Genomic DNA, 24,875 nt, shown 5'->3' on the forward strand with positions numbered 1-24,875 from the left:
GGGCAACTGGACAGAGGGGGTGGGCTTGCTCTATTGATAAAAAGTGAAATAGAATCCTTAGTAAGAGATAAAATAGGATTAGAAAATGTAGAATCCTTGTGAATAGAGTTCAGAAATTGCTAGGGATCTAAGTATAGGCCTCTAACCAGTAACCAAGATGTGGGATATAAATTTCAACAGGAAAAATAGAAGGCATGTAAAAAAAGCAATGTTACTTACAATAGTTGTGGGGGATTTCAATATGCAGGTAGACTGGTAAAATCTGGTTGGTACTGGAGAAGGAATTTGTAGAATGTCTACAAGATGGATTTTTAGAGCATCTTGTAGTTGATCTCTCGAAGGAAAAGGCAATTCCTGTTTGGGTGTTATGTAAATGAACCAGGTTTGATTAGACAGCTTAAGGTAAAGGAAGCCTTAGGAGGCAGTGATTATAATATGATAGAATTCACCCTGCAGTTTGTGAGGGAGAAGATAAAGTATTACTGTAGAGTATAGGTAATTACAGAGGCATGAGAGAGGACCTGGCCAAAGTAGATTAGAAGGGGACACTAGCAGAGGTGGTGGCAGAACAGCAATGGTTGGAGTTTCTGGGAGTGACTTAGCAAGTGCAGGATAGATAGTCAATAAATTAAACACATTTAATAAATGTTGGAATTTATAGAAGCCCACTGAGATATCCTCAGAAATCACAAACCATGAGAAATCTGACTTAAAGTTGTGCTTTCAATTCTATAAACTTTCTGCAAAAAGTGTAATCATTTTGCAGGTTATGTAAGGCCACAGTAAGGTTTGCTGCTAAATGAGTTATGGAAGAAACAGGAAAATGAGCTGTATGTTCTCCTAATAAAGATGGTTTATTTTGAGGTCAGAGGATGAGAAAGGATGAGCCATGCTGGCTTTGCTATGAGAGTCACCTTCTTGATCCCAGGATATCTAGCAGCACCAGCAGTTCAGCATCTGCGTCAGCAAAGTTGCTGACAGATAAATTGTAAAACCTTTTATTGGTTGATGATGTTTATGAGGATTTGGTTTCTACACAGGTCCAATCTCCAAAAAAATTTCCAGAGCCAATGACCAGGTACTTAAAAGGGCAACACGAGTAAATCTGCAGATGCTGGCAATAAATAAAAACACAAAATGCTGGCAGAATTCAGCAAGCCAGACAGCATCTATGGGAGGAGGTAGTGACGACGTTTCGAGCCAAAACCTTTCCGGCCCGAAACATCGTCACTACCTCCTCCCATAGATGCTGTCTGGCCTGCTGAGTTCTGCCAGCATTTTGCGTTTTTACTTAAAAGGGCACTCACTTGTAGTTGATGGGATGACTTGCTGAATGACATTGTAATAATCAGAAAAACTTGCAAAATGTCAATGGACAATGCATTGCTGATACCAACAATGCCAGTTCCAACACGGTGCTATCTCAAGAAACCAGAGAATGATGACCTGGATACATCACATTTTAATCTTATTCTCATGAAACTTTCACAACGGTGTTAAGGTGATTTAACATGCTGGAATAATGTCATAAAACACACAGAGTAATTCCAGGCTGTGCAAGATATGCCCATGCCCCTTGGTGGAGAGTGTATAAGGAAGTTATATAGCGACAATACCACTGTTTCTCATAAAATATATTAATGACTGGGTGAGCAGGACACTACTTCCATTAGAGTTGGAGTTGCTGTGAATCTGTGAGGATTACAAGAAGGCTGGAACAGACAGAGAGGAGGAAGATTAAACTTAATGCTGAGAAATGCAAGGTGGTACATTTTGTGAGAATTGCATCACAAATTCGACCAACTTTCTAAAAACGACAACAAATATCCAGCTCACATAATGATCAGTTTCCCTGTTCATGAGAGTTTCCATTACAGACAACTAGCTCCTGTGGTCAAGGTCCAACAAGAGCACCATTGACCCTTTTGAACACACCCTTACTGTGATGTGCTTCCTCTCTAAAGTGGCCACGGGACCGCCCCTTTTGCCGGCTATTGTTAATTTCTACATGGAGAACTTTGAGGAGAGAGTGCTGAGTTCATCAACTTTACATCCCAAATTCTTCTACCGATATGTCGGTGATACCTTTGTAGTGTGGCCTCATGGAATCCAGGCCCTTCAACAGCTCCATGACCATCTGAACATTCAACTTATGACGGAGAGGGAGAAGAATGATGCCTCCCATTGCTGGACATTCTAATACAATGGAAACCGAATAGTAGCCTCAGGCATGGCGTCTATCAGAAACCCACACACTCGGATTTATATCTCAACAAAAACCACCACCATCAAACCTCCCAATGAAGAGCGACTCTTGCTAATTTGATTAACTGTATGAAAATTGTTTCGTACCCAAAGAGTCTCCATGGAGAAATAAGACGATTACACACAGCATTCCTTCAGAATGGCTCCAAGGTGAAAGAAATCAATCAGGCCCTTAAGAGGGTCAAAGTTGATCTGGGACTCAAGTCGGCTGGCGTTTACAGGATTCCCTGTGACTGCAGAGCAGTGTATATCAGCCAGAGGGGATGCACAGTGGAAACCCACATCACGGAGAACAGGAGGTGGGTTACTCTGAGAAATCGGTTGTAGCAGGACATTGCATTCACAATGGTCATAGGATTGACTGATGGCACAAAACTACTATGCTGTGCCAATAGGGTTTTGGGACAGCCTGGTGAAGGAAGCCAGACTAGACATGCCTAGGCATCATATGTAATGAAGATGGCAGAGTTTGTCATCAAAACATCAGTTAAAATCATCACTTCCACCCAGCTGGAAGCTGAGAAAGGACTAGATCCACATCGGAGGACAAGTCATTAGAAGTTCTGGAGTGGGAGAGGAAGTGGCTCTCAGGGATTGGTGAGTGTACATTAAAAGTAATGCTTTGCTTAAACATTGGCCAATCAGAGATGGGGATTCATTTGCAAAGACAAACAAAGATAAGGCAGGGGCAAGCAGAGCAGCCATTGTTGTCGTGGGCAATGTTGGAGTTGGGATTTGAGGCTCTAGCTCTTCAAGTCTTCAGCAAGGAGAGGCTTGAGTGAGGGAAGGTGAAAAGCCTTTCTTCAGTTTGCTTACTGTTTCCTTCTTTATAATTGCACAGAACAGTAGTGATAGTTGAATGCTCCTCTTTCAGGATGTGGAAAGGCAGTGAGTTCTTTAGTGTCCCTGAAGGCTTCACCTGCAAGAAGCTGCAGCTTCTAATTCTTCATGTTAAGGAGCTGGAGCCGGAAGTCTGGATCATTGGGGAGGGTGAGGAGGTGATAGACAGTGCATATAGAGAGGTGCAGGACACTGGGTGACTGTCAGAATGGTGAAAGGGATTAAACTGCCAGTGGCCATCCCCCTCAACAACATTAATATCACTGTTGAGAGGATGATCTAGCAGAGGAAAGCTACAGTGGTCAGGTCTCTGCACCTCAGAAGGGAAGGGGAAGAAGAGATGAGCTGTGGTGATGGGGATTCATTAGTTAGGGAAACAGAAAGGAGATTCTTCGGATGAGAACAAGCTTTTCAGTTGGTATGGTGACCCTTGGATGCCAGGGTCCAGGATATCTCGGATCAAGTCCTCAGCATTCTTAATTGGGACGGTGAGCAGCCATAGGTCATGGTCCATATAGGTACCAATATGCAGATAATATGTGGCTAAGGTGTTGGTGTAGGAGCAAGGGCTTCAGATTTTTGGATTATTGGGCTCTCTTTCAGGGAAGGTGAGACCTGTACATAGAAATAGATTGTAGCTAAACTGGAGGGGAACTGATATCCTAGCAGGAAGATTTGTTAGTACTGCACAGAGGTGGGGGAGGCTTTAGATTGGAGTTGCAAAGGGATGGTAACTAATGTCCCAGAACAGGTAGTGAAGAGGATGTGGCGACAGATGTTGTCAAGACCACAGACAATGTCTGGAATCAAAAGATTGAGCATGGTGGGACAAATGTTTTGAGTTGCATATATTTCAGTGCAAGAAGAATTGTGGGAAAGGCAGATAAGCTCAGAGCATGAATCAATACATGGAATTGTGATGTTGTAGGCATTAGTGAGTTGTTTGCAAGATGGGTAGGACTGGCAGCTCAGTGTTCTGGGGTTTTGCAGTTTTAGACATAAAAGAATAAAAAGGATTGAAGGGGGAGGGGTGGCATTACTGGTCAGGAAAAATATCACAGTAGTGCTCAGTCATGACAGACTGGAGAACTCACTAGTGAGACTTTATGTGTGGAACCGAGGAATAAGAAAGCTATGACCACATTACTGGGTCTATACTATAGACCACCCAACAGTCTGCAGGATTTAGAGGAACAAAATTGTAGAGAGATCACAGACTGTTGCAAGAAACAAAAGATTGTAAAAGTAGATGGTTTTAACTTTCCACATATTACTGGGAATCCCATACTGTAAAAGGGCAGGATGGGAAAGAGTATGTCCACTGTGTTCAGGGAAGTTTCCTTGATCAGTACTTAGAAGTCCTAATGAGAGAGTGTATAATACTTGATCTTCTATGTAGACGAACACTTTGCTTCTAGTGATTATAATGCCACGAGTAACAAGGATAGGTCTCATCCTCAGGTTGGAGAAAAGTCAATTCTGATGGTACCAAAAAGGATCCAGCAAGTGTGGATTGGAACAGGCAGTTTCCTGGCAAAGGTGTACTTGATAAGTGGGAGGCTTTAAAAAAGTGAAATTTTGAGAGGACAGAGCTTGTATGTGCCTATCAGAATAAAAGGAAAGGATAACAGGCTTTTCAAGAGATACTGGGACCCTGGTTAAGAAAATAAAGGAAGTGCATAGCAAGTATAGGCAGGTAAGAGCAAAAGAGGTACTAGAGGAGTTTGAGAAATGTAAGAAGAAAATAAGGAGGGCTAAAAGAAGGCTTGAGTTTGCTTTGGAAGAAATGGTGAAGGAGAACCCTTAAGGCTTCTACAGATATGTTAAGAGCAAAAGGATTGCAAAGGACAAAATTGGTCCTATGGAAGATCAGAACAGTAATCTATGCATGGAGTCAAAAGAGAAGGGGGAATTCTTAGATGGGTTTTTTTGCATCTGTATTTACTGGAATGAAAGACACAGAAACAAGGCAAAATGACATCAACTTCATGGACCTTTACAGATTACAGAAGAGCAGGATTTTACTGTCTTGAGGCAAATTAGGATGGATAAATCCCCAGGGCCTGATAAGGTGTTCCCTTGGATCCTTTAGGAGGCAAAGGCAGAAATTGCAGGGGCCCTAGCAGAGATACTTAAATCATCCTTAGTGGCAGGTGAGGGACTGGAGGATTGGAGGATAGCTTATGTTTTTCCGATGCTTAAGAAAAGCTTAAAAATATATCAGGATATCATAGGCCACTGAGGTTGACATCAATAGTGTGAAAGTTATTGGAAGGTACTCTAAGGGAATGGATATATGAATATTTGAATAAACATACACTGATTGGGAATAGTCAGCATGGCTTTGTAGGTTCTGTCTAAACAATCTTATAGATTTTTGTTCAAGGAAGTTACCAGGAAAGTTGATGAAGGCAAGGCAGTGGATGTTGTCTACATGGACTTCAGCAAGGCATTTGAAAAGGTCGCGCATGGGAGGTTGATCAAGAATATTCAGACACTTGTCATTCAGGATAAGGTAGTAAATAGAATTGGATATTGGCTTTGCAGGAGAAGCTCAATTGTGGTAGTAGATGTTTGCCTCTCAAACTGGAGGCCTGTGACTAGTGGAGTGCTGCAGGGAACAGTGTTGGGTCCACTGTTGTTTGTCATCTATATCAATTAACTGGATGGTAAGGTGGTTAACTGGATCAGCAATTTTGTGGATGATAGCAAGATTGGTGTGTATTGGACAGCGAAGAAGGCTATCAGAGCTTGCAGCAGAATCTAGACCAGTTTGAAAAATAGGCTGAAACTGGCAGATGCAATTTTATGCAGATAAGTGTGAGGTGTTGCACTTTGGGATGACCAACCGGGCCTTACACAGTTAGGAATGCGGTAGAACAAAGAGATCCACGAATACAGGTCCATAATTCATTGAAAGTGTGTCAAAGGTAGATAGGATCTAGATAGGGCAAATGCAATCAGGTGTCTTTCTACTGAGATTGAATGAAACTCCAACTGGAGATCATGGGCTAAGCGTGAAAGGTGAAATGCTTCAGGGGAACACGATGAGAAGATTCTTCACTTGGAGAGTTGTGAGAGTGTGGAAGGAGCTGCCAGCACAAGTGGTGAATGTAAACTGGATTTCAATGTTTAAGTGAAGCTTAAATAGGTACATGGATAGGAGTGGTATGAGGGCTATGATTCAGGTACAAGTCAATGGGACTAGGCAGTTTTAATGGTTAGACACAAACTAGGTAGGCCAAGTAGCTGTTTCTGTGCTGTAGTTTTCTATGATTGTATGACTCTAAGTAGCAAGACACGTAAAGAAAGAGATTAAAGCCAGCTGAGAATCTTAGCATTTCTCAATAGAGAATAAGAGAAGCTAAGATGAATCTTTTTAAAATAGTGGTTCAGCACCAAATGGAGTTTTGGAAGTTATTGGGATGTGTGCTTGAATGAGCTTGGACCTCATCCAACCCAAGGTGGAAGATCAGAAAATCTCTGCATGTTTTAAGTCCACCTGCCTAAGCACCCATTGTGCAAGGACCTCCTTTGGGGTTACAGAGCAAGTGCTAGGAGATAGGAAATGAGAAAATATTCAGAAAAATACAGAGGCTCTTAAAAGGTAAGGGTTTCTTTCACTATACCTGGTACATGTGTTAATAATAAACTAATTACCAATTACAGCACACAGCTGGTGTGTGGTTCAATGACAACTGCCGTGGAATTCAGTTTTTTGAAGTGAGAGTATGCGATGCAATCTTGGCATTGAATGTTAAATGATGTGATGAAGTGTACGGGAATATTGAGAGTCTGATTGAGGAGATAACAGCAAAAATCAAGAGCTGTATTCACTCTTTAATCTTGTCCACATTGATGCCATATCCTTAGACATCATAGCAGCAACCTCCTTCTAAACTGGAGAACCTCAGGTTGTACTTGAGCTATGAAGATGAGAGGCCTTCTTTGACCTGGTCTCCACCCAGTAGCTCCTCTATGTAGACGTCTGAAAATCTGAAATAAAACTGAGACTCAACTCCAGACAGAAAGCAGAAAATTCAAATCAACTTCACAGGTGCATTCCTGCTTTGACTAGTATCTGAAACCCTATCAAGAATCATATGGCACGTCTGTCCATCGTTTATTGCCATCTGATTGGCAGTTCACCAAGAAGGGTACTGCAGGTGTCACATCCACGGATTCAGCAGCACAGTAATTACGGCAATTGCACTCATGAATATGCACGTGTCAGCTAATTATTATTTCATTGCGAAAGTATTTAACTCCATACTTGTCGTTGTAGTGCTTGTCAAGACTTGGACACAGCACAGCAATGCTTCGCTACCTGTTTGCATTCAGCATTGCCTGAGAAATTGGATTGTCGAGTCAACTGACTCTGAAGACTAGCAGTATTCATTTTATAATTTATTTGTTCTTTTCAGCCACAGTGTAGGTTTTGTTTATCCATTTGAGAATTTTAGTTAGCGACACTGTTTGGACTAGCGTTTATTGGTTTCTTTCCCCCTTTAACCCTGTTTGCATTAAAATCTGTGCACTTGTGCATATCCGAATCTGGTGACAGCAGGTCTGGAAGCCAAAATAGGCAAACAAGCTGGACACACACTGGCAGTGACAAGGGGGCTTGTAGATAGTTTGCCCTTGTTTGCCAATTAGTGATCAGATTTAAAATGGAAACATCAAAAATCTACAAGAAGTGTAAAACTGAAATAAATAAAAACAGAAAATAGTTTTTCTTCCATGGAGTTGAAAGTGGGTAACAATTGTTAATTAGCAACCTTGTAAGCATCAATTAAGACCAAAATACTAAAGTACAATTTCTTCAGCTCATTGTAAAATACTCCAGCATCATGAAATTTGATTTTTCAAATATTATTGTTATTTATGTAAGATTTTTTTCCATTCACATGCAAAATGTCATTGGAAAGGGAGTGGATTATCACGAGTGAAGCTTCAGAAGCCCTTGGAATTGGTTGTTCCAACCACAAACTGTTCCAGCTGCTACCTTCCGGGACACGGTACCACAGCATAAAAGTCAGGACCAACAAGCTCTGGGACAACTTTTTCCACCGGGCCATTAGACTGATTAATTCACACTGATACAATTGTATTCTATGCTATATTGACTGTCCTGTTGTATGTAATATTTATTATAAATTACTATAAATTGCAGATTGCACATTTAGACAGAGATGTAATGTAAAGATTTTTACTCCTCATGTATGTAAAGGATGTAAAAAATAAAGTCAATTCAATTCAATTCAATTTTATTGTGCAAAGTATTGAGTTCCTTGAGTGAAGATTACAAATAATACTAATACTGGAAAGCAGAAGTAAAACAGAAATACTGGAAGCAAGCAGCAGGTCAGGCCATATTTGTGGGAAGGAAAACAGAGTTAACATCTCAGGCTGAAGATGCTTTATCCAATTGGTTCTGATGAAGGTGCTCCTTCCCACAGCCACAGCCTCACCTGCTGTGTATTTCCAGCATTCTTTGTTTCTTCTTAACTTTAGAACACATTGAGTGTTGTTACACTTATGCAGTCAATTGTTAATGCTGTCGAATGTCAGTGGGAGGCTGTCAGAATCCTTGCTGGGAAATTGCCATTCCCTGGCACTTGTATGGCACAAATGTTCACACTGATGGGCATCCAGGTCTTATTTCAGGCAGTCAAGGACTGCTCTGTTTTGTGAACAATTGCAAATAGAACAAAATCTAGTGCTATAATTACTAACATCCTTACATGTTAGATTATGTAAGAACCAAGATAATAGATTACTCAGGCAAAGATGATTGAGGCTAACCTGAGGAAATTCTAAATGAACAGCATCCAACAACTACTTCTGGAAATCAAAACTACTAGCTGTGTTTGGAGCAAAATTAGAATGATACTTGGAAAAACGTAAACCTGAAATAACCCAAATTGAACAACAAACAAGTATATCATGTGAATTCTCTACTCCAAAGGGTGATAGAACTGGAATACTGCATTTATTTACAGTGGAGATAGATGCATTTTGAAGATCAAGGAATTCAAGATCAGGTAAATCATAATTTTAATTATCTCACTGAAATATTTGCTCAGTTTCCTTTGTTCCAAATAAAAATCCATCAATCTCAACAGTCTCTCCTCATGACCATTATTCTTCTCCTGGCAACATTTTAAATCTGCATTCTCTTTTGCAACATGGAGACCTGGCTGTGCACTGTGCTCTTCTACAACCAAACTAGTATCCCTCCATGGAATCAAAGACTCCTCCCACCCTGGACATTCTCTCGTCTTCCCCATCCTGTTGTGCAGAATATACAAAAATCTGTATCACCAGACGCAATGACGTGTTCTAACACACTATAACGAGACCACTGGAAAGTCCTCTGGTACAACAAGATGGACTCTTGACTTCACCATCGACCTCATCATGAATTATTGTCTACCTGCACTTCATTTTCTCTATAACTGTAACACTGTATTTTGCATTCCATTGTTGCGTTTTGCTTGTACTACATCTATATACTGATCTAATGAAATGATCCATGTGCACCTGTAAAAGGCTAATGGGTGGAGGCAGAGCCCGCCACTTACATATAAAAGACAAGACTGAAGGAATTGAAGTCATCTTCTGCCAGATTACAGAGTAAATTATTGATGAATCAACATACAGGAGGGAGATTGAAAACTTAACTGAGTGGTGTAATAGCAATAACCTCTCACTCAATGTCATTAGGACCAAGGAACTCATTGTAGAGTTCAGGAGAGAGAAACCAGAGGTCCATGGGCCAGTAATCATTGGAGGATCAGAGGTGGAGAGGGTCGGTAACTTTAAATTCCTGGAAGACAGTATCTCAGAGGATAGCACAACAGCACCTCTACTACCTCAGGAGTCTGCAGAGGTCTGGCCTGTCATCAAAAACCTTGGTAAACTTCTATAGATGTGTGGTGGAAATTGTGTTGACTGGCTGCATTATGGCCTGGTATGGGATCTCCAATGCCTTTGAGTGGAAAATCCTACAAAAGATAATGGATTTGGCCCAGCGCATTGCTGGTAAAGCTGTCCCAACCATTGAGCACATCCTCATGAACCATTGCCTAGAAAAGCATTATCAATCATCAAAGATCCTCACCACCCAGTCCATGCTCTTTTCTCGCTACTGCCATCATGTAGAAGGTACAGATGCCTCAAGACTTGCACCACCAGGTTCAAGGAATAATTACTACCCTTCAACCATCAGGCTCTTGGACAAAAGGGGAAAACTACATTCACTTAAGGTCTCTGTTAAATTGTTATTTCATGTTCATTATTTATTACTAGTTACTTCTATCTGTGTTTACTCAATTTGTTTACAGTTAACAGTTCCTGATGTTTACAATTTACAGTTACCATTCTATGGATTTGCTAAGTAGGCCCATAGAAAAAGAATCTCAGGATGGTATTGCTGACATGTATGTAATCTGATAATAAATTCTATTTTGAACTTTGAATAAACCTTTTCAGTATTCTCCTCAGCCCCAAGTATCAGTGAAGTCCACCTTCAGTCTCTTTGATTCACTCCATGTAGCACCAAGATTCATGTGAGGTGATGAGCAACAGCAGGAGCTCTGAACTTTGAAAACATCCTGACTGTAATGGTCAGATGCTTCAGAAGCAGCAATGCATCCAGTACAGAGCTAATGTTGGTATCTTGAATTCCTTGATCTTCAATGAGTAGTGAGTGTAGGGGGCTCACTCGATGTGTAGTGAGTGTAGAGATAAGTAGTGATTATAGAAATTTCACTCGATGAGTTGTGAGTATACAGGCCCATTTGATAAGTAGTGATTGTAAAGATCTCACTCAATGTTTAGTGAGTGTAGGGTGCTCACTCAATGAGTGTTGAGTTTAGAGGACTCACTTGATGCGTAGTGATGTAGAGGGCTTACTCTGAATCAGAATTAGGTTTATTATCACCAATGTGTGACATGAAATTTGTTAATTTAGCAGCAGCAGTTCAATGCAATACATAATCTAACAGAGAAAGAAAAAATAACAATAAGTAAACAAGTAAATCAATTACATATATTGAATAGATTTTTTAAAAATGTGCAAAAACAGAAATACTGTCTGTAAAAAAAAGTGAAGTAGTGTCTAAAGCTTCAATGTCCATTTAGGAATTGGATGGCAGAGGGGAAGAAGCTGTTCCTGAATCACTGAGTGTGTGTCTTCAGGCTTCTGTACCTCCTACCTGATGGTAACAGCGAGAAAAGGGCATGCCCTGGGTGCAGGGGGTCCTTAATAATGGATGCTGCCTTTCTGAGACACCACTCTCTAAAGATGTTCCGGGTACTTTGTAGGCTAGTGCCCAAGATGGAGCTGACTAGATTTACAACCTTCTACAACTTCTTTCGGTCCTGTGCAGTAGCCCCTCCATACCAGACAGTGATGCAGTCTGTCAGAATACTGTCCACGGTACAACTATAGAAGTTTTTGAGTGTATTTGTTGACATGCCAAATCTCTTCAAACTCCTAATAAAGAATAGCTGCTGAGTAGCCTTCTTTATAACTACATCAAAATGTTGGAACCAGGTTAGAGCATCAGAGATCTGGACACCCAGGAACTTGAAGCTGATCACTCTATGAGGATTGGTATGTGTTTCTTCATCTTACCCTTCCTGAAGTCCACAATCAGCTCTTTTGGCTTACTCGATGAGTGTAGAGGGCTCTCTCAATGAGTAGTGTATGTGGAGCTCTCACTCGATGTGTAGTGGGTGTAGAGGTCTCACTCAGTGAGTGGTGAGTGTAGGGGGCTCACTCGATGTGTAGTGAGTGTAGAGGTATCACTCGATGAGTAGTGAATGTAGAGGGCTCACTTGATGAGCAGTGAGTGGAGAGATCTCACTCGATGTGTAGTTAGTGTAGAGGTCTCACGCAATGAGTGATGAATGTAGAGGTCTCACTTGACGAGTAGCAAATGTAGGGGGCTCACTCAATGAGTGTTGAGTGTAGAGGTCTCAGTCAATGGGTAGTGAGTGTAGGGGGCTCACTAAATATGTAGTGAGTGTACAGGGCTCACTTGATGAGTAGTGAACGTAGAGGGCTCACTCAATGTGTAGTGAGTGTAGCAGTCTCACTCGATGTGTAGTGAGTGTAGGGGATTCACCATAGGTAGTCCCCATGTTATGTAAGAGTTCCAATCCTGAGAAACGTCCATAAGCTGATCAGAAACATCCATTTTCTTTAGTAACCCATATCATACCACTCAGTATGCACTTGCTATAATTCTTCCATTACATTGGATATTCACCCTGACTAATCAAGTATATTTTGTGGCCAGTCATTAATGAATACCACAAAACAAATTATTATTATTACTGCTATCTTGAAATTATTTTAAAAATGCATGTTTTTCGAAACCTAGGAAAATCCACCTCTGAAATGATGGTGAAAAATATCCTCATCACATTCAAAATGTGTCTGAATAAGCACTGGAGGGACTTTATCATGCAAGCTATGGACCAAGGACCAAGGAGTGGTATTAACCTAAAATCAATTTTTGATTAGCATGTACATTATTAACCAAGTAATCTTCAGTTGACTATGCTTTCTAATTTCTGTGATCTATTCTGTGTCAAAAGCATTCTGTTTTCACTTGCAACATGCAAGTAATCTTGACATAATAACATCAGAAATTGGCCCCTCTTACATTGATGAAACCAAAGGCAGACTAGGTGAGCAACTTGCATAGCATTTAGCTTGCAATGACCTTCCCCAATTCTCAGTTGCTTGCCATTTCAACTCCTGTTCCCATTCTTCCACTGACCTTCTCCACCAGGGTTAGGTTCAATATAAACTAGAGGAGCAATATCTCATATTCATCCAGGGCAGACTATAAGCAACTGCTATAAACAATGCTTTTTCTCCCAATTTCAGGGAGCCCTTAATTCCTGTATGCCCTCCCACAAACAGTCCTCCCATTTTTGTCCCTACTTCTACAATCCCTCCAGGTATCACTCGATCACCCTTTTTCATCCCACATCCTTTTGTGTTTCCATCCACCTTCTGCCCCTTTTACCCATTGGATTCACCCCCCCCATGAGGTTCACTCTCCCTTAATGGTTCCCATTATCACCTCCTTTACTTTTCAGATTTAAGCACCTGCAGCCTTTGTGTTCCACTTTCCTAATTCAGAAACTGCGTTCACATGCACCCTTCCCTCCACTGTTTGTCATCCTTTACCAAACAGCTGCTGGCCACTTCCACTCTGCCTTTTAAAATGGCTATCTTACCTTTGTACTCTCAGTCCCGATGCAGGGTTTTGATGCAAAACAGTGATAATTGCCCTCCCCACACCTATTGATACTGGTGCTCTGGCAGATGCTCTGGATTACACTGGACAATAAAGATTTTGTTTCCTGAATACTTTTGGGTGTATTTTATAGATTTCAGGCTGCTGCTCATGAAAATCACCAGGAAATTTCCCTTTCACATACCATTTAAACAATTGCTATATTTGTTATTTCAGTTCATAATTCAAGTAAACTAAAATGTCGCCCATGATGTAAGCTGAAACCATGCCAATACAGATTAATTCCCTGCATTCCTATTTATACTTCTTCCCTGCAAATCTTGGTGCTATCAATGATGAGCTTGATGAAATGTTTCGCCAGGACATTGCAGTCATGAGGAAACAGTATCAGGGCAACTGGAATACATCAATGCTGACTATTTACCATTGGACCTTTAAGCCAGACGCCTCAGACACAGAGTACAAATGAAAATCAACAGCTAAACATTTTTAACCACTTGAACTATTGCAAAGCATCAGCACTGTTATGCAACTAAACACATCATATTCAATAAAAGTTAATTTCTTATTTCTTCTGATACAAGTAGTCTGAAATTATATCTGTGCTCAACTTCAAGCAATCTATCATAAAGGAAAAAAATTCTGAGAAAGCAAAACTTTCAAAAAACTTTGTTGTCCAGAGTTATTAGTCTGGTAACATAACTACCAAAGTGTCAGTCACTTGTTACATCACAAGAAGAATTAATGACTAAATGTTTTCTGAAAGATATTGAATATCCTCAAGTTTATCCAGAATTTATTACCTGTAAAAACAACACAAATAATTTAGCCCTACTCATTCTGAATAGTGTACTTTTTCACAAGTGGACATCAGCACAGAGCAAGCTCTTGACAAAATGCATTATAAAACATCAATAACCCACATGGTGTATTGAAATTTTAGCAATATTGAGTCTTAAGTGCAGCTATATAGGACCCTGGTCAAACCCCACTTGGAGTACTGTGCTCAGTTCTGGTCGCCTCACTACAGGAAGGATGTGGAAGCCATAGAAAGGGTGCAGAGGAGATTTACAAGGATGTTGCCTGGATTGGGGAGCATGCCTTATGAGAATAGGTTGAGTGAACTCGGCCTTTTCTCCTTGGAACGACGGAGAATGAGAGGTGACCTGATAGAGGTGTATAAGATGATGAGAGGCATTGATCATGTGGATAGTCAGAGACTTTTTCCCAGGGCTGAAATGGTTGCCACAAGAGGACACAGGTTTAAGGTGCTGGGGAGCAGGTACAGAGGAAATGTCAGGGGCAAGTTTTTTACTCAGAGAGTGGTAAGTGCATAGAATGGGCTGCCAGCAAAGGTGGTGGAGGCGAATTCAATAGGGTCTTGTAAGAGACTTTTGGATAGGTACATGGAGCTTAGAAAAATAGAGGGCTGTAGGTAAGCCTAGTGATTTCTAAAATAGGGACATGTTTGGCACAACCTTGTGGGCCAAAGGGCCTGTATTGTGCTGTAGGTTTTTTATGTTTCTATGTTTGATTGCTTGATAGATTACAACCATAATATTGCCATAAATAAGTCCAAATTACTATCTTATTATTCTTCCTCAGCTATCCATACAATTCAGTAAACTAAGTCAAGAGCACAAGAGACTACCCAACCAGAAGGTCCTGTCTTGGTTTTCAAGATCATTTGGCAATTTGGTAATAGCACAGGATGGTTGCAGATGGTTAATGATGATCAACTTTTCCTTCCTCCAAATGATAATTCATTGTGTACAGTTTGCAGAAAACACTTAATAGTTATTGAACATCTAAATAAATGGTCAGCCTCTCAGGAACAGAAACAGCTCAGACAGTGACAATGAATGCACGGCAGTGTACACTTTGTTCAAATTGCCAGAGCCAAGGGCCAAACCTTATGAATAATATTGGTTCAGTGAATTAACATACATAAACAGATTCACGGGGAATAGGTTACAAAATAAATTAGACAATAAAGAGGGTTATTGTCCTCAGTACATTATACATAAAAATACATATAATTGTGCACTTTTCAGTTTCTATTTTTTGTTTGGTTCTCATTGTTTATTCATAGATTAACTTTCTCAAAATCAGATAATTCTGGCTAAGGAAAGTATTAGGAAAATACCACAACTTTCATGTTCTACTGTTACAATAAAATTTTGATCACCAACTACTGAGGATTTTAATGGTGCCTTACTAACACTATTTCTGCACCATTGGAACTTAATCACTATTAATATTATGACATTTATAATTCATGGTGATATAATAAGTTATCTGGTGAGTCCAGTAAGTCTCAAGGAAATCTAGGGAACCAGGTCACAGTGAGTTTAAATAGACAGAGGATGGGGACCTGTAGACTTTAAGGGAGATTAGGAAATGGGGCCTCAGTGAGTTTTTAAATGGAGTGTGGCAATATATCACTTGGTGAGTCAATAGTGCACCATTAAGATTGCCAAATAACTAGATAGCAGATTATCAATATGTTTATGTAAATTGAAAATGACAAGAAATAATACATGTAAAGTTGACACTACCCCTATGCTTTTAGTAATCTTACTTAACTAAGTAATCCAGTTAATTAGGTGTTTCCAATCAAACACAGGTGTGCAATAGTTTAAGCAAAATATGGCATTTCAAAAGCTGTACTCTTAAAACAAAAAGCATGGTTAACATCTTATTGCCAGCACAGAGATTTGTTGCGGTGAAAGAAAACATTTTTATGTCAGTCTTGAAGAGTGTTCTTTCTGTTAATATTAACACACACAAACTGCTGGAGGAACTCAATAGGTTGGGCAGCACTTATGGAAATGAATGTTTCAGGCCAAGACCCTTCCTCAGGATTGGAAAGGAAGGGGTAATGCACCAGAATAAAATGGTGAGGAAGGTAAGGAGGACTAGCTATATGTAAAGAGAACATCAGAATTAACAGAAGGAGAAATCAATGTTCATGCCAAGAGGTTGGAGGCTTCCTAAAGAGAATATACGGTGTTTCTCCTTCACCCAGAGAGAGCCCTCATTGTAGCAAGGGAGAAGGCCAAGGACTGATATATGTCAGAACGGGAATAGGGATAGGATTTTAAATGGTTGGCCAACGTGAAATTCTGCTTTTGGCAGATGAAGCAGAAGTTCGTGACAAAGTGGCCCCAATTTACAATGAGTCTCACCAATATAATGGGACCGCATTTGGAACACCGGATACAATAGCTGACACTGACAGATCTGCAGATGAAGAGTTGTCTTACCTAGAAGGACTATTAGGGGCCCTGAATGAAGGTAAGGAAGGAGGTGAATGGTCAGGTGAAGCATTTTTGTTGCATACAGAGCTATGTGCCAGGAGGGAGATGAGTGGTGTGGGACAAATGGACAAGGGAATCACAGAGAGTGAACCATGCAGAAAATGAAGAGTAGGGTTGAGGTAAAGATGTGTTTGGTGGTAGGAACCCATTGAAGATGGTGGAAGTTACAGAGAGTGATGAGTTGGATGCAGAGGTTCAAGGGATGGAAGGTGAGGACAAGGGAAACTCTCTCCCTGTTAAGGCAGTGGGATGCTAGTATGCACGCAGACATCCAGGAAATGGAAGAGATGTAGATGAGGGTAGCATCAATGGTGGTGGAAGTGAAACCCTATTCTTTGAAGAAGGAGGATATCTTTGATGTCCTGGAGATGAAGGAACTAAGAAAGGGGAATAGCATTTTTACAGGAAACACAGTGGGAAGAGATATTGTCAAGAAGGCTGTGAGAATTGGAAGGTGTATAAAAGATGTTGGTCAACAGTCTGTCTTGAGAAATGTAGACAGAGAGATTGAAAAAGGAGAAAGAGGCATACCAGAATTGCACCAAGTGAATTTAAGGGCAGGAGGGTGAAAGTTGGAGGAAAAATTGACGAACCCAGTATGCTAGCAGCCCCAGTACTGGTCAATGAGGTGCAGGAAGATTTGGGGAGCATCATTGTGAAAAGCTTGAAACTATGACGTAGCCAACAAAAAGTCAGGCATAGCTGGAGCCCATGTGGGTGCCCATGGCTCCTCTTGAGTATGGAGAAAGTGAGAAGAGCTGAAGGAGAAACTGTTGACAATGAGGTCCATTGTTGCCAGTTGGAGGAGGGTGGTAGTGAAGGGGAACTGTTGACAAAAAAAGCAGAGAGCTTTAAAGCCTTCCTGATAGAGGATAGAAGCATATAGGGACTGGACACCCATGGTGAAAATGAGATGGTTAGGGCTAGGGAATTGAAAGTTTTTGAGGAGATTGAGAGCTTGTGAAGTGTTGCACTGTAGGTGAGAAGGGACTGAACCAAAGCAGATAGAATGGAGTCAGCATATGCAGACACAGATTCAGTGAGACAGGAGCAGACAGGAGCAATGGGCCTACCCAGACAGTCAGGTTTGTGGATCCTGGTTAGAAGGTAGAAACAAGCAGGAAGGATCTATGAGCTTGGTGGCAGTGGATGGGAGTTCTCCAGAGTAATGAAGTTATTGAGGGTGTCGGATGAGTGCCTTTTCAAGATATAAGTAAGTAGAGGTGTCTGAGAGTTGCTGCCTAGCCTTATCAAGGTAGGGGTTAGCCCACCACACTACAACAGCACCTCCTTCACATAGAGGTTTGATAGTAAGGTTAAGATTGATGCAGATAGGGTGGAGGGCTGGGGTAAGGTTTGAATAGGAGACAGGAGTGCTGAAGTTAAGCTGACTGATATCTTGTTGGCAGTTAGAGATGACAAGATCCAAAGCAGCCAGAGAACCAGAGCAGGATGTCCAAGAAGAGGAGGCAGGCTGGAGAGAAGAGAAGGGATCTTTGGTGTGGGGTGGAGAATGCTTGACAAAGAAGTGAGCTTGGAGGCGATGGAAGAAGAGCTCAGCATTGTGGCAGGGGTGGACTGCGGGCGAAGGAGGACAATGTAAAAGCCGTGCTGAGGAACGTTCCATCTCAGATAGGGGAACGTCAGAGGGAATGGTGAAGTGCAGCTGAGATCAGAGGGGGGAGGAGAGTTGATGGTGTCAGAGGTGAAGGGGAGGGCTGATTTGTACAGGGAAGGTAGGGTGAGAGGTTGATGGAGACTCTGAAAACCCAAGAGTTGATGGGAGAGCCTGAGAGACCCATAGTTGGAGAGTGGTTGTGGGGGAAGCAGCGCCCAGGAGCCCAGCAGCAGTCCTGAAAACAAGCCAAAACTAAAACAAGCTTCCCCTATAGTATCAAACCATTTAATTCCCTCAGTTCAATATCTAAAGTATGCCATTTTATATGTCTGAATATAAATGTTGTGTATAAATCATAACACGAGCAAACCTAGAGTAAAAATCCATTCTGTCAAGTCGGGTCCAGCTGCTCTCTCATGTCTTTAGCAGCTCAATCTTACAGTGAGTTTTAAATCAATCTAAAAAGAGTGTCCTGCATTTCTTTGTAAGACAGGAAATATACATTTTCTATGTTGTTTTACTGAATCTTTTTCCCAATCTATAATAGCAGTCAATTAGACCTGAGATGTCCTTGCATTGTCCTCATTTTGACACCGGTATAAATCTGAAGCAAACTAATATAGATGTAATAGCAAAAAGTTTTCCAATGTGTTGTTAACACATCATTTGAAAATTGGTAAAAAGACCTAAGTAAGTTTCTGTTGTACAAAAAAGCTGAAAGAACTCAGCAGGTCAGGCAGCATCCGTTGAAAGGAGCAGTCAACATTTCGGGCCGAGACCCTTCATCAGGACTGAAGAAGGAGGGGTCAGGGGCCCTATAAAGAAGGTGGGGGGAGGGGGGGAAGGTGCAGGTGAAAAACCAATCAGAGGAAAGATCAAGGGGTGGGGGATAGGCCAGAGAGGTGAAGAAGGAATGAAAGGGGAAAGCACTATGGGTAGTAGAAGGAGGCGGAACCATGAGGGAGGTGATAGGCAGCTGGAAGAGGAGACAGAGTGAAAGTGGGATGGGGGAAGGGAAAGGGAGGGAATTACTGGAATTTGGAGAATTCAATGTTCATGCCAAGGGGCTGGAGACTACCCAGATGATGTACGAGGTGTTGCCCCTCCATCCTGAGTTTGGCCTCATCATGGCAGTAGAGGAGGCCATGTATAGACATATCCAAATGGGAATGTGAAGGAGAGTTGAAGTGGGTGGCAACCGGGAGATCCTGTATGTTGTGGCGGATGAAGCGGTCCCCCAATCTGTATCGGGTCTCACTGATGTAGAGGAGGCCACACCGGGAGCACCGGATGCAATAGATTACCCCAACAGACTCAAAAGTGAAGTGTTGCCTCACCTGGAAGGACTGTTTGGGGCCCTGAATGGTGGTAAGAGAGGAGATGTAGGGATAGGTGTAGCACTTACGCTTGCAAGGATAAGTACCATGTGGGAGATCTGTGGGGAGGGTCGTGTGGACCAGGCAGAAGCAGAGGGAACAATCCCTGCTTAAAGCGGAGAGGGGTAGAGAGGGAAAGATGTGCTTAGTGGTGGGGTCCTGTTGAAGGTGGTAAAAGTTGTGGAGGATAATATGCTGGATCCAGAGGCTGGTGGGGTGGTAGGTGAGCACAAGGGGAACACGGTCCCTGTTGTGGTGACAGAAGGATGGGGTGAGGGCCGAAGTGTAGGAAATGGAGGAATTTCTGTTGTGATGCTTTAGAAAGCAATTGTATATTTTGATGCTAAATGAACAATTATCTGTTGTGCATCCAAAAGAAAAGATCTTCAAGTCCTGATAATTTTAAATTAAAACAGAAATAATCTTCAGTTTAGGTCATGTGTAGTGGGTAAGTTACTAGACTAGTAGTCAAAGTTCTACTCTATTAATCCAGGGCATGACTTTTAGACAGAAAGTTTGCAAAGATCATTTTTATTTGTCATGTGTGCATCAAAACAGCAAAACGAACAGGGAAATGCATCATCTGCACCAAAGCAAGTCAATGAGTTCAAAATATACCAAGGAAACTATAGAATTAAAGAGGAAGTAATTTAAAAAATCTGAAACTTAATAATAAAGTCAATCTATATAGATCCATGAAATGATCTGCTTTCCATAAAAACTATATGGAATAAAGTTAACTGAAGAAAAATTGTTCATGTCCATCATTTGCTTTCAAGACATTATAACTAATGAAAATCAACGATTATTTTCTGATTCCAAAAGCAAGGGAGAGCAGTTCTGGTTTTACAGAAGACAAAAAGCATGACTACAATCTAAGACAAGAGCAAGAAGCAGTAAATCTGTCTTTCATCATTCCTCCTTCAAACTATTTTTTTTGTAATCATTTTCAGACATCATTTCTCACAAAAGTTAGAATTAATTTCTGTTTTAATTTACATTTAAGTGATAAACTATTTTGGAATCAGCTCTTGTATATTTGGAATTCAAAGATTTTCATTAAATCATGCATATCAGGCCACAGTAACTCGTATAAACAGATGCCACATTCCAAGGTAAGTTACAGTTGCAAACAGTTTGTTTTGAACAATTTTAGAGTGAAAAAAGGAAAGGCGAACTATGCAAAAGTTTGGGCACCCCAAGAGATTTGTGCTCTCAGATAAGTTTTACCAAGGTCTCAGGCCTTAATTAGCTTGTTAGGGCTATGGCTTGTTCATAGTCATTGTTAGGAAAGGCCAAGTGATGCAAATTTCAAAGCTTTATAAATACCCTGACTCCTCAAACCTCGTCCCAAAAATCAGCAGCCATGGGCTCCTCTAAGCAGCTGCCCAGCACTCTGAAAATTAAAATAAATGATGCCCACAAGGCAGGAGAAGGCTGCAAGAAGATAGCAAAGCGTTTTCAGGTAGCCGTTTCCTCAGTCGTAATGTAATTAAGAAATGGCAGTTAACAGGAATGGTGGAGATCAAGTTGAGGTCTGGAAGATCAAGAAAATTTTCCAAGAGAACTGCTCGTAGGATTGCTAGTAAAGCAAATCAAAACCCTGTTTGACTGCAAAAGACCTTCAGGACAATTTGGCAGACTCTGGAGTGGTGGTGCACTGTTCTACTGTGCATTGACACCTGGACAAATATGACCTTCATGGAAGAGTCATCAGAAGAAAACCTTTCATGTGTCCTCACCACAAAATTCAGCGTCAGAAGCTTGCAAAGGAACATCTAAACAAGCCTGATGCATTTTGGATACAAGTCCTGTGGACTGATGAAGTTAAAATAGAACTTTTTGGCCATGATGAGAAAATAGGGTGAAGAATTTCATGAAAAGAACAGCTCAACTATTAAGCACAAGGGTGGACCAATCATGCTTTGGGCTGTGTTACAGCCAGTGGCATGGGGAACATTTCACTAGTAGAAGGAAGAATGGATGCAATTAAATACCAGCAAATTCTGGAAGCAAGCATCACACCATCTGTAAAAAATCTGTAGATGAAAAGAGGATGGCTTCTACAACAGGATAATGATCATAAACACATCACAAAATCCTCAATGGACTACCTCAAGAGGCGCAAGCTGAATGTTTTGCCATGGCCCTCACAGTCCCCTGACCTAAACATCATCGAAAATCTGTGGATAGACCTCAAAAGAGCAGTGCATGCAAGATGGCCCAAGAATCTCACAGAACTAGAAGCTTTTTGCAAGGAAGACTGGGCAAAAATCCCCCAAACAAGAATTGAAAGACTCTTAGCTGACTACAGAAAGCATTTACAAGCTGTGATACTTGCCAAAGGATTTGTTACTAAGTACTGACCATGCAGGGTGCCCAAACTTTTGCTTTGGGCCTTTTCCTTTTTTTATTTTGAAACTGTAAAAGATGGAAATAAAAAAAGTAATCTTGCTTAAAATAGCAATGTAATGTGTCATCTCTAACTTTATGCCTTTTGGAAATCAGGTCATCTTTTACTTGCTGAGCTATTCACAGTAACAGAAATTTTGACCAGAGGTGCCCAAACATACCACTGCATGTATATCTGCTGCAGTTCCACTGAGGGTAAGACCTGAAATCCCTTTATCACCATACACATTCCCCGTAACCTGTGAAGCCCTTCATAATATAATGCTAGTTCCAAAAACCAGCCATCCAGTGCAAAAACATCAGACATTAATATTATTATGCTCTAATAATTACCAGTATAGCCACAAACGAATATTATTTTGGTATTATATTACAGTTGAGCAGCAGCAAAAAATCTTGAAAAGACAGAACCATTAAGCAGGGTTTTAATTAGACAATAACAATGAAAGCACATTTGATGTGTAAACATAGTCAGTACATATTTAAAACTATATATATATATATGTAGACACACACAAATAGCTCTTGCACTCAGACTGACAAACCATGTCACATTTCAATGAATATGTTTGGCTTTACCTTCGTGCTATTTAGTCTGCACTTGTGTGTCCCTCCAAACCATCCTTCAGCTGAACACTGGTCAATGTCCACATTCTGTAGATTAATGTCAACTCTAACCACACCCCTGGAAGAAAAATACCAAGCATTAGATTTGCCAATTATTTAGCAACTAACCAATTAAGATGAAAACAAAAACTGAAAATGTTGGAAATACTTTTAGTTCGGACCACATCTGAGTGAAGAGAAAGAGAGTCAAAGTTTCCAGCTTAAGTTAACTTATCAAACAATCTGTCCTGGACCAGCACATGTCATCACAAAGAAGCACAACAACACATCTACTTTCTTATAAGCTTGTATAGATTCAACATGCCACCAGATACTTTGACAGCTACTATAGATGCACAGTGGAAACAGTCCCATCTGGTTGCACCACAAACCGGCATGGAAACACTACTGCCCAGTAATAGAAAAGGGCACAGAAAGTAAAAGATAAAGCCCAGTATGTTACGGGCAAAGCCCTCCCTACCATTGAGTGCAATTACATGGAGCACTGCCATAAGAAAGCAGCATCCATTATCAAAGACCCCCACAATCCCTCTTTGCATTACTACCATTGGACAGGATGTATCATTTTTTTTGTAAATTCTATTGTATTTCTTCTTTTTCTATAAAGAAACTTAACATAATATATGGTAGCATTAACATACCATGGTAATAAATTTGCTTTGAATTTTAAACAAAGACCACTTCTCAGAACTAAAACAAAAAGGATAAAAGTTTGGAAAGGTGCAGGCTGAGGCTGGGATAAACTGTAAATGGGATTATTTGGTCAATGAATCTGGAAATAGATAGAGTGAGAACAGTGACTAAAACCTGGACAGAAGAATGTGCAAGGTGTGAAATGCAGAGCAGAAGTTCATAGGTCAGGTTTGGTTTGTCCTCAAATCTTCATTAGTAAAAAGTAAGGAAAATAAGAACATAAGCTAATATTACAGATGGATGACTGATATAGACCAAGATATTAAGTTGAAATTAAATACATATTGTATGCTCTCGTGCATTTTTAGGGTATATTTTGCACTGCAATGTCACATGATAAGAAATTGGTTCATTCAGGTATCCTCAGGTAAACCTGCCTGGTTTAGAGGTTATGGACTATGATCAGAGTTTAAGGGAGCTAGGGCTTTACTCTTTGGAGAGAAGGAGGATGAGAGGAGACATGATAGAGGTATACAAGATATTAAGAGGAATAGACAGAATGGACAGCCAGCGCCTCTTCCCCAGGGCACCACTGCTCAGTACAAGAGGACATGGCTTTAAGGTAAGGGGTGGGAAGTTCAAGGGGGATATCAGAGGAAGGTTTTTCACTCAGAGAGCGGTTGGTGCGTGGAATGCACTGCCTGAGTCAGTGGTGGAGGCAGATACACTAGTGAAGTTTAAGAGACTACCAGACAGGTATATGGAGGAATTTAAGGTGGGGGTTATATTTGAAGTAGGGTTTGAGGGTTGGCACGTATTGTGGGCCAAAGGGCCTGTAATGTGCTGTACTATTCAATATGTTCTATATGTTTTCAGCAAACTAACACCTTCAAAAATAAATGCAAGGATTGGTTTGGGCCATTTTTAAAAATAATATTGAATGGTTATATTACAGACCACGACACAGACTGCTCAACATTGCCCCAAGAGTGGCAGGTGGCCCATTGACCAGTAAGTCAAAAATTGAATTGAATTGAATTTTGGTTGATTGTCATTTAGAAACCTCAACTGCAATGCAGTTAAAAAATGAAACAATGTTCCTCCAGAATGATATCACAAAAGCACATGACAAAACAGACTAGACCAGAAAATCCACATAACGTTTGGCAATCCCCAAATCCACAGTCTGGAGAGGCTGCTGCGTATTAATATCGTGCTACCATCTTAGCGCGTTTCCCGGAAAGGAGCTCCAAGCACACCAGACAAAACAAGACTACCCAGACACACCAAGTCAGGAGACCAACTCTACCAACAAACCAAAAGCTAAAGCTACAAAACCTACACAAACCCACAAAGTTACAACATATAGTTACAACAGTGCAAACAATACCATAATTGATAAAAAAAAACAGACCATGGGCACAGTAAAAATAGTCCAAAGATGTTAAAAGACTATAGGTTCGAAAGAAACCATCACACAGTTTCCACAAGTCCTCTCTGCATT

The 24,875-nt window shown here is 40.8% G+C and overlaps 1 protein-coding gene across 1 annotated transcript in view; it reads right to left on the reverse strand.

The window, feature by feature from the left end:
- Positions 1-24,875, reverse strand: part of gpr158a (G protein-coupled receptor 158a) — a 576,558-nt gene that overhangs the window by 421,932 nt on the left and 129,751 nt on the right. The window contains exon 2 of the mRNA XM_059972060.1: positions 22,691-22,796. Coding sequence (XP_059828043.1) covers positions 22,691-22,796 — 106 coding nt within the window. The remainder of the gene's footprint in view (positions 1-22,690; positions 22,797-24,875) is intronic.

Source organism: Hypanus sabinus, chromosome 6 (assembly GCF_030144855.1).
Source record: "Hypanus sabinus isolate sHypSab1 chromosome 6, sHypSab1.hap1, whole genome shotgun sequence".
Taxonomy (NCBI): Eukaryota; Metazoa; Chordata; class Chondrichthyes; order Myliobatiformes; family Dasyatidae; genus Hypanus; species Hypanus sabinus.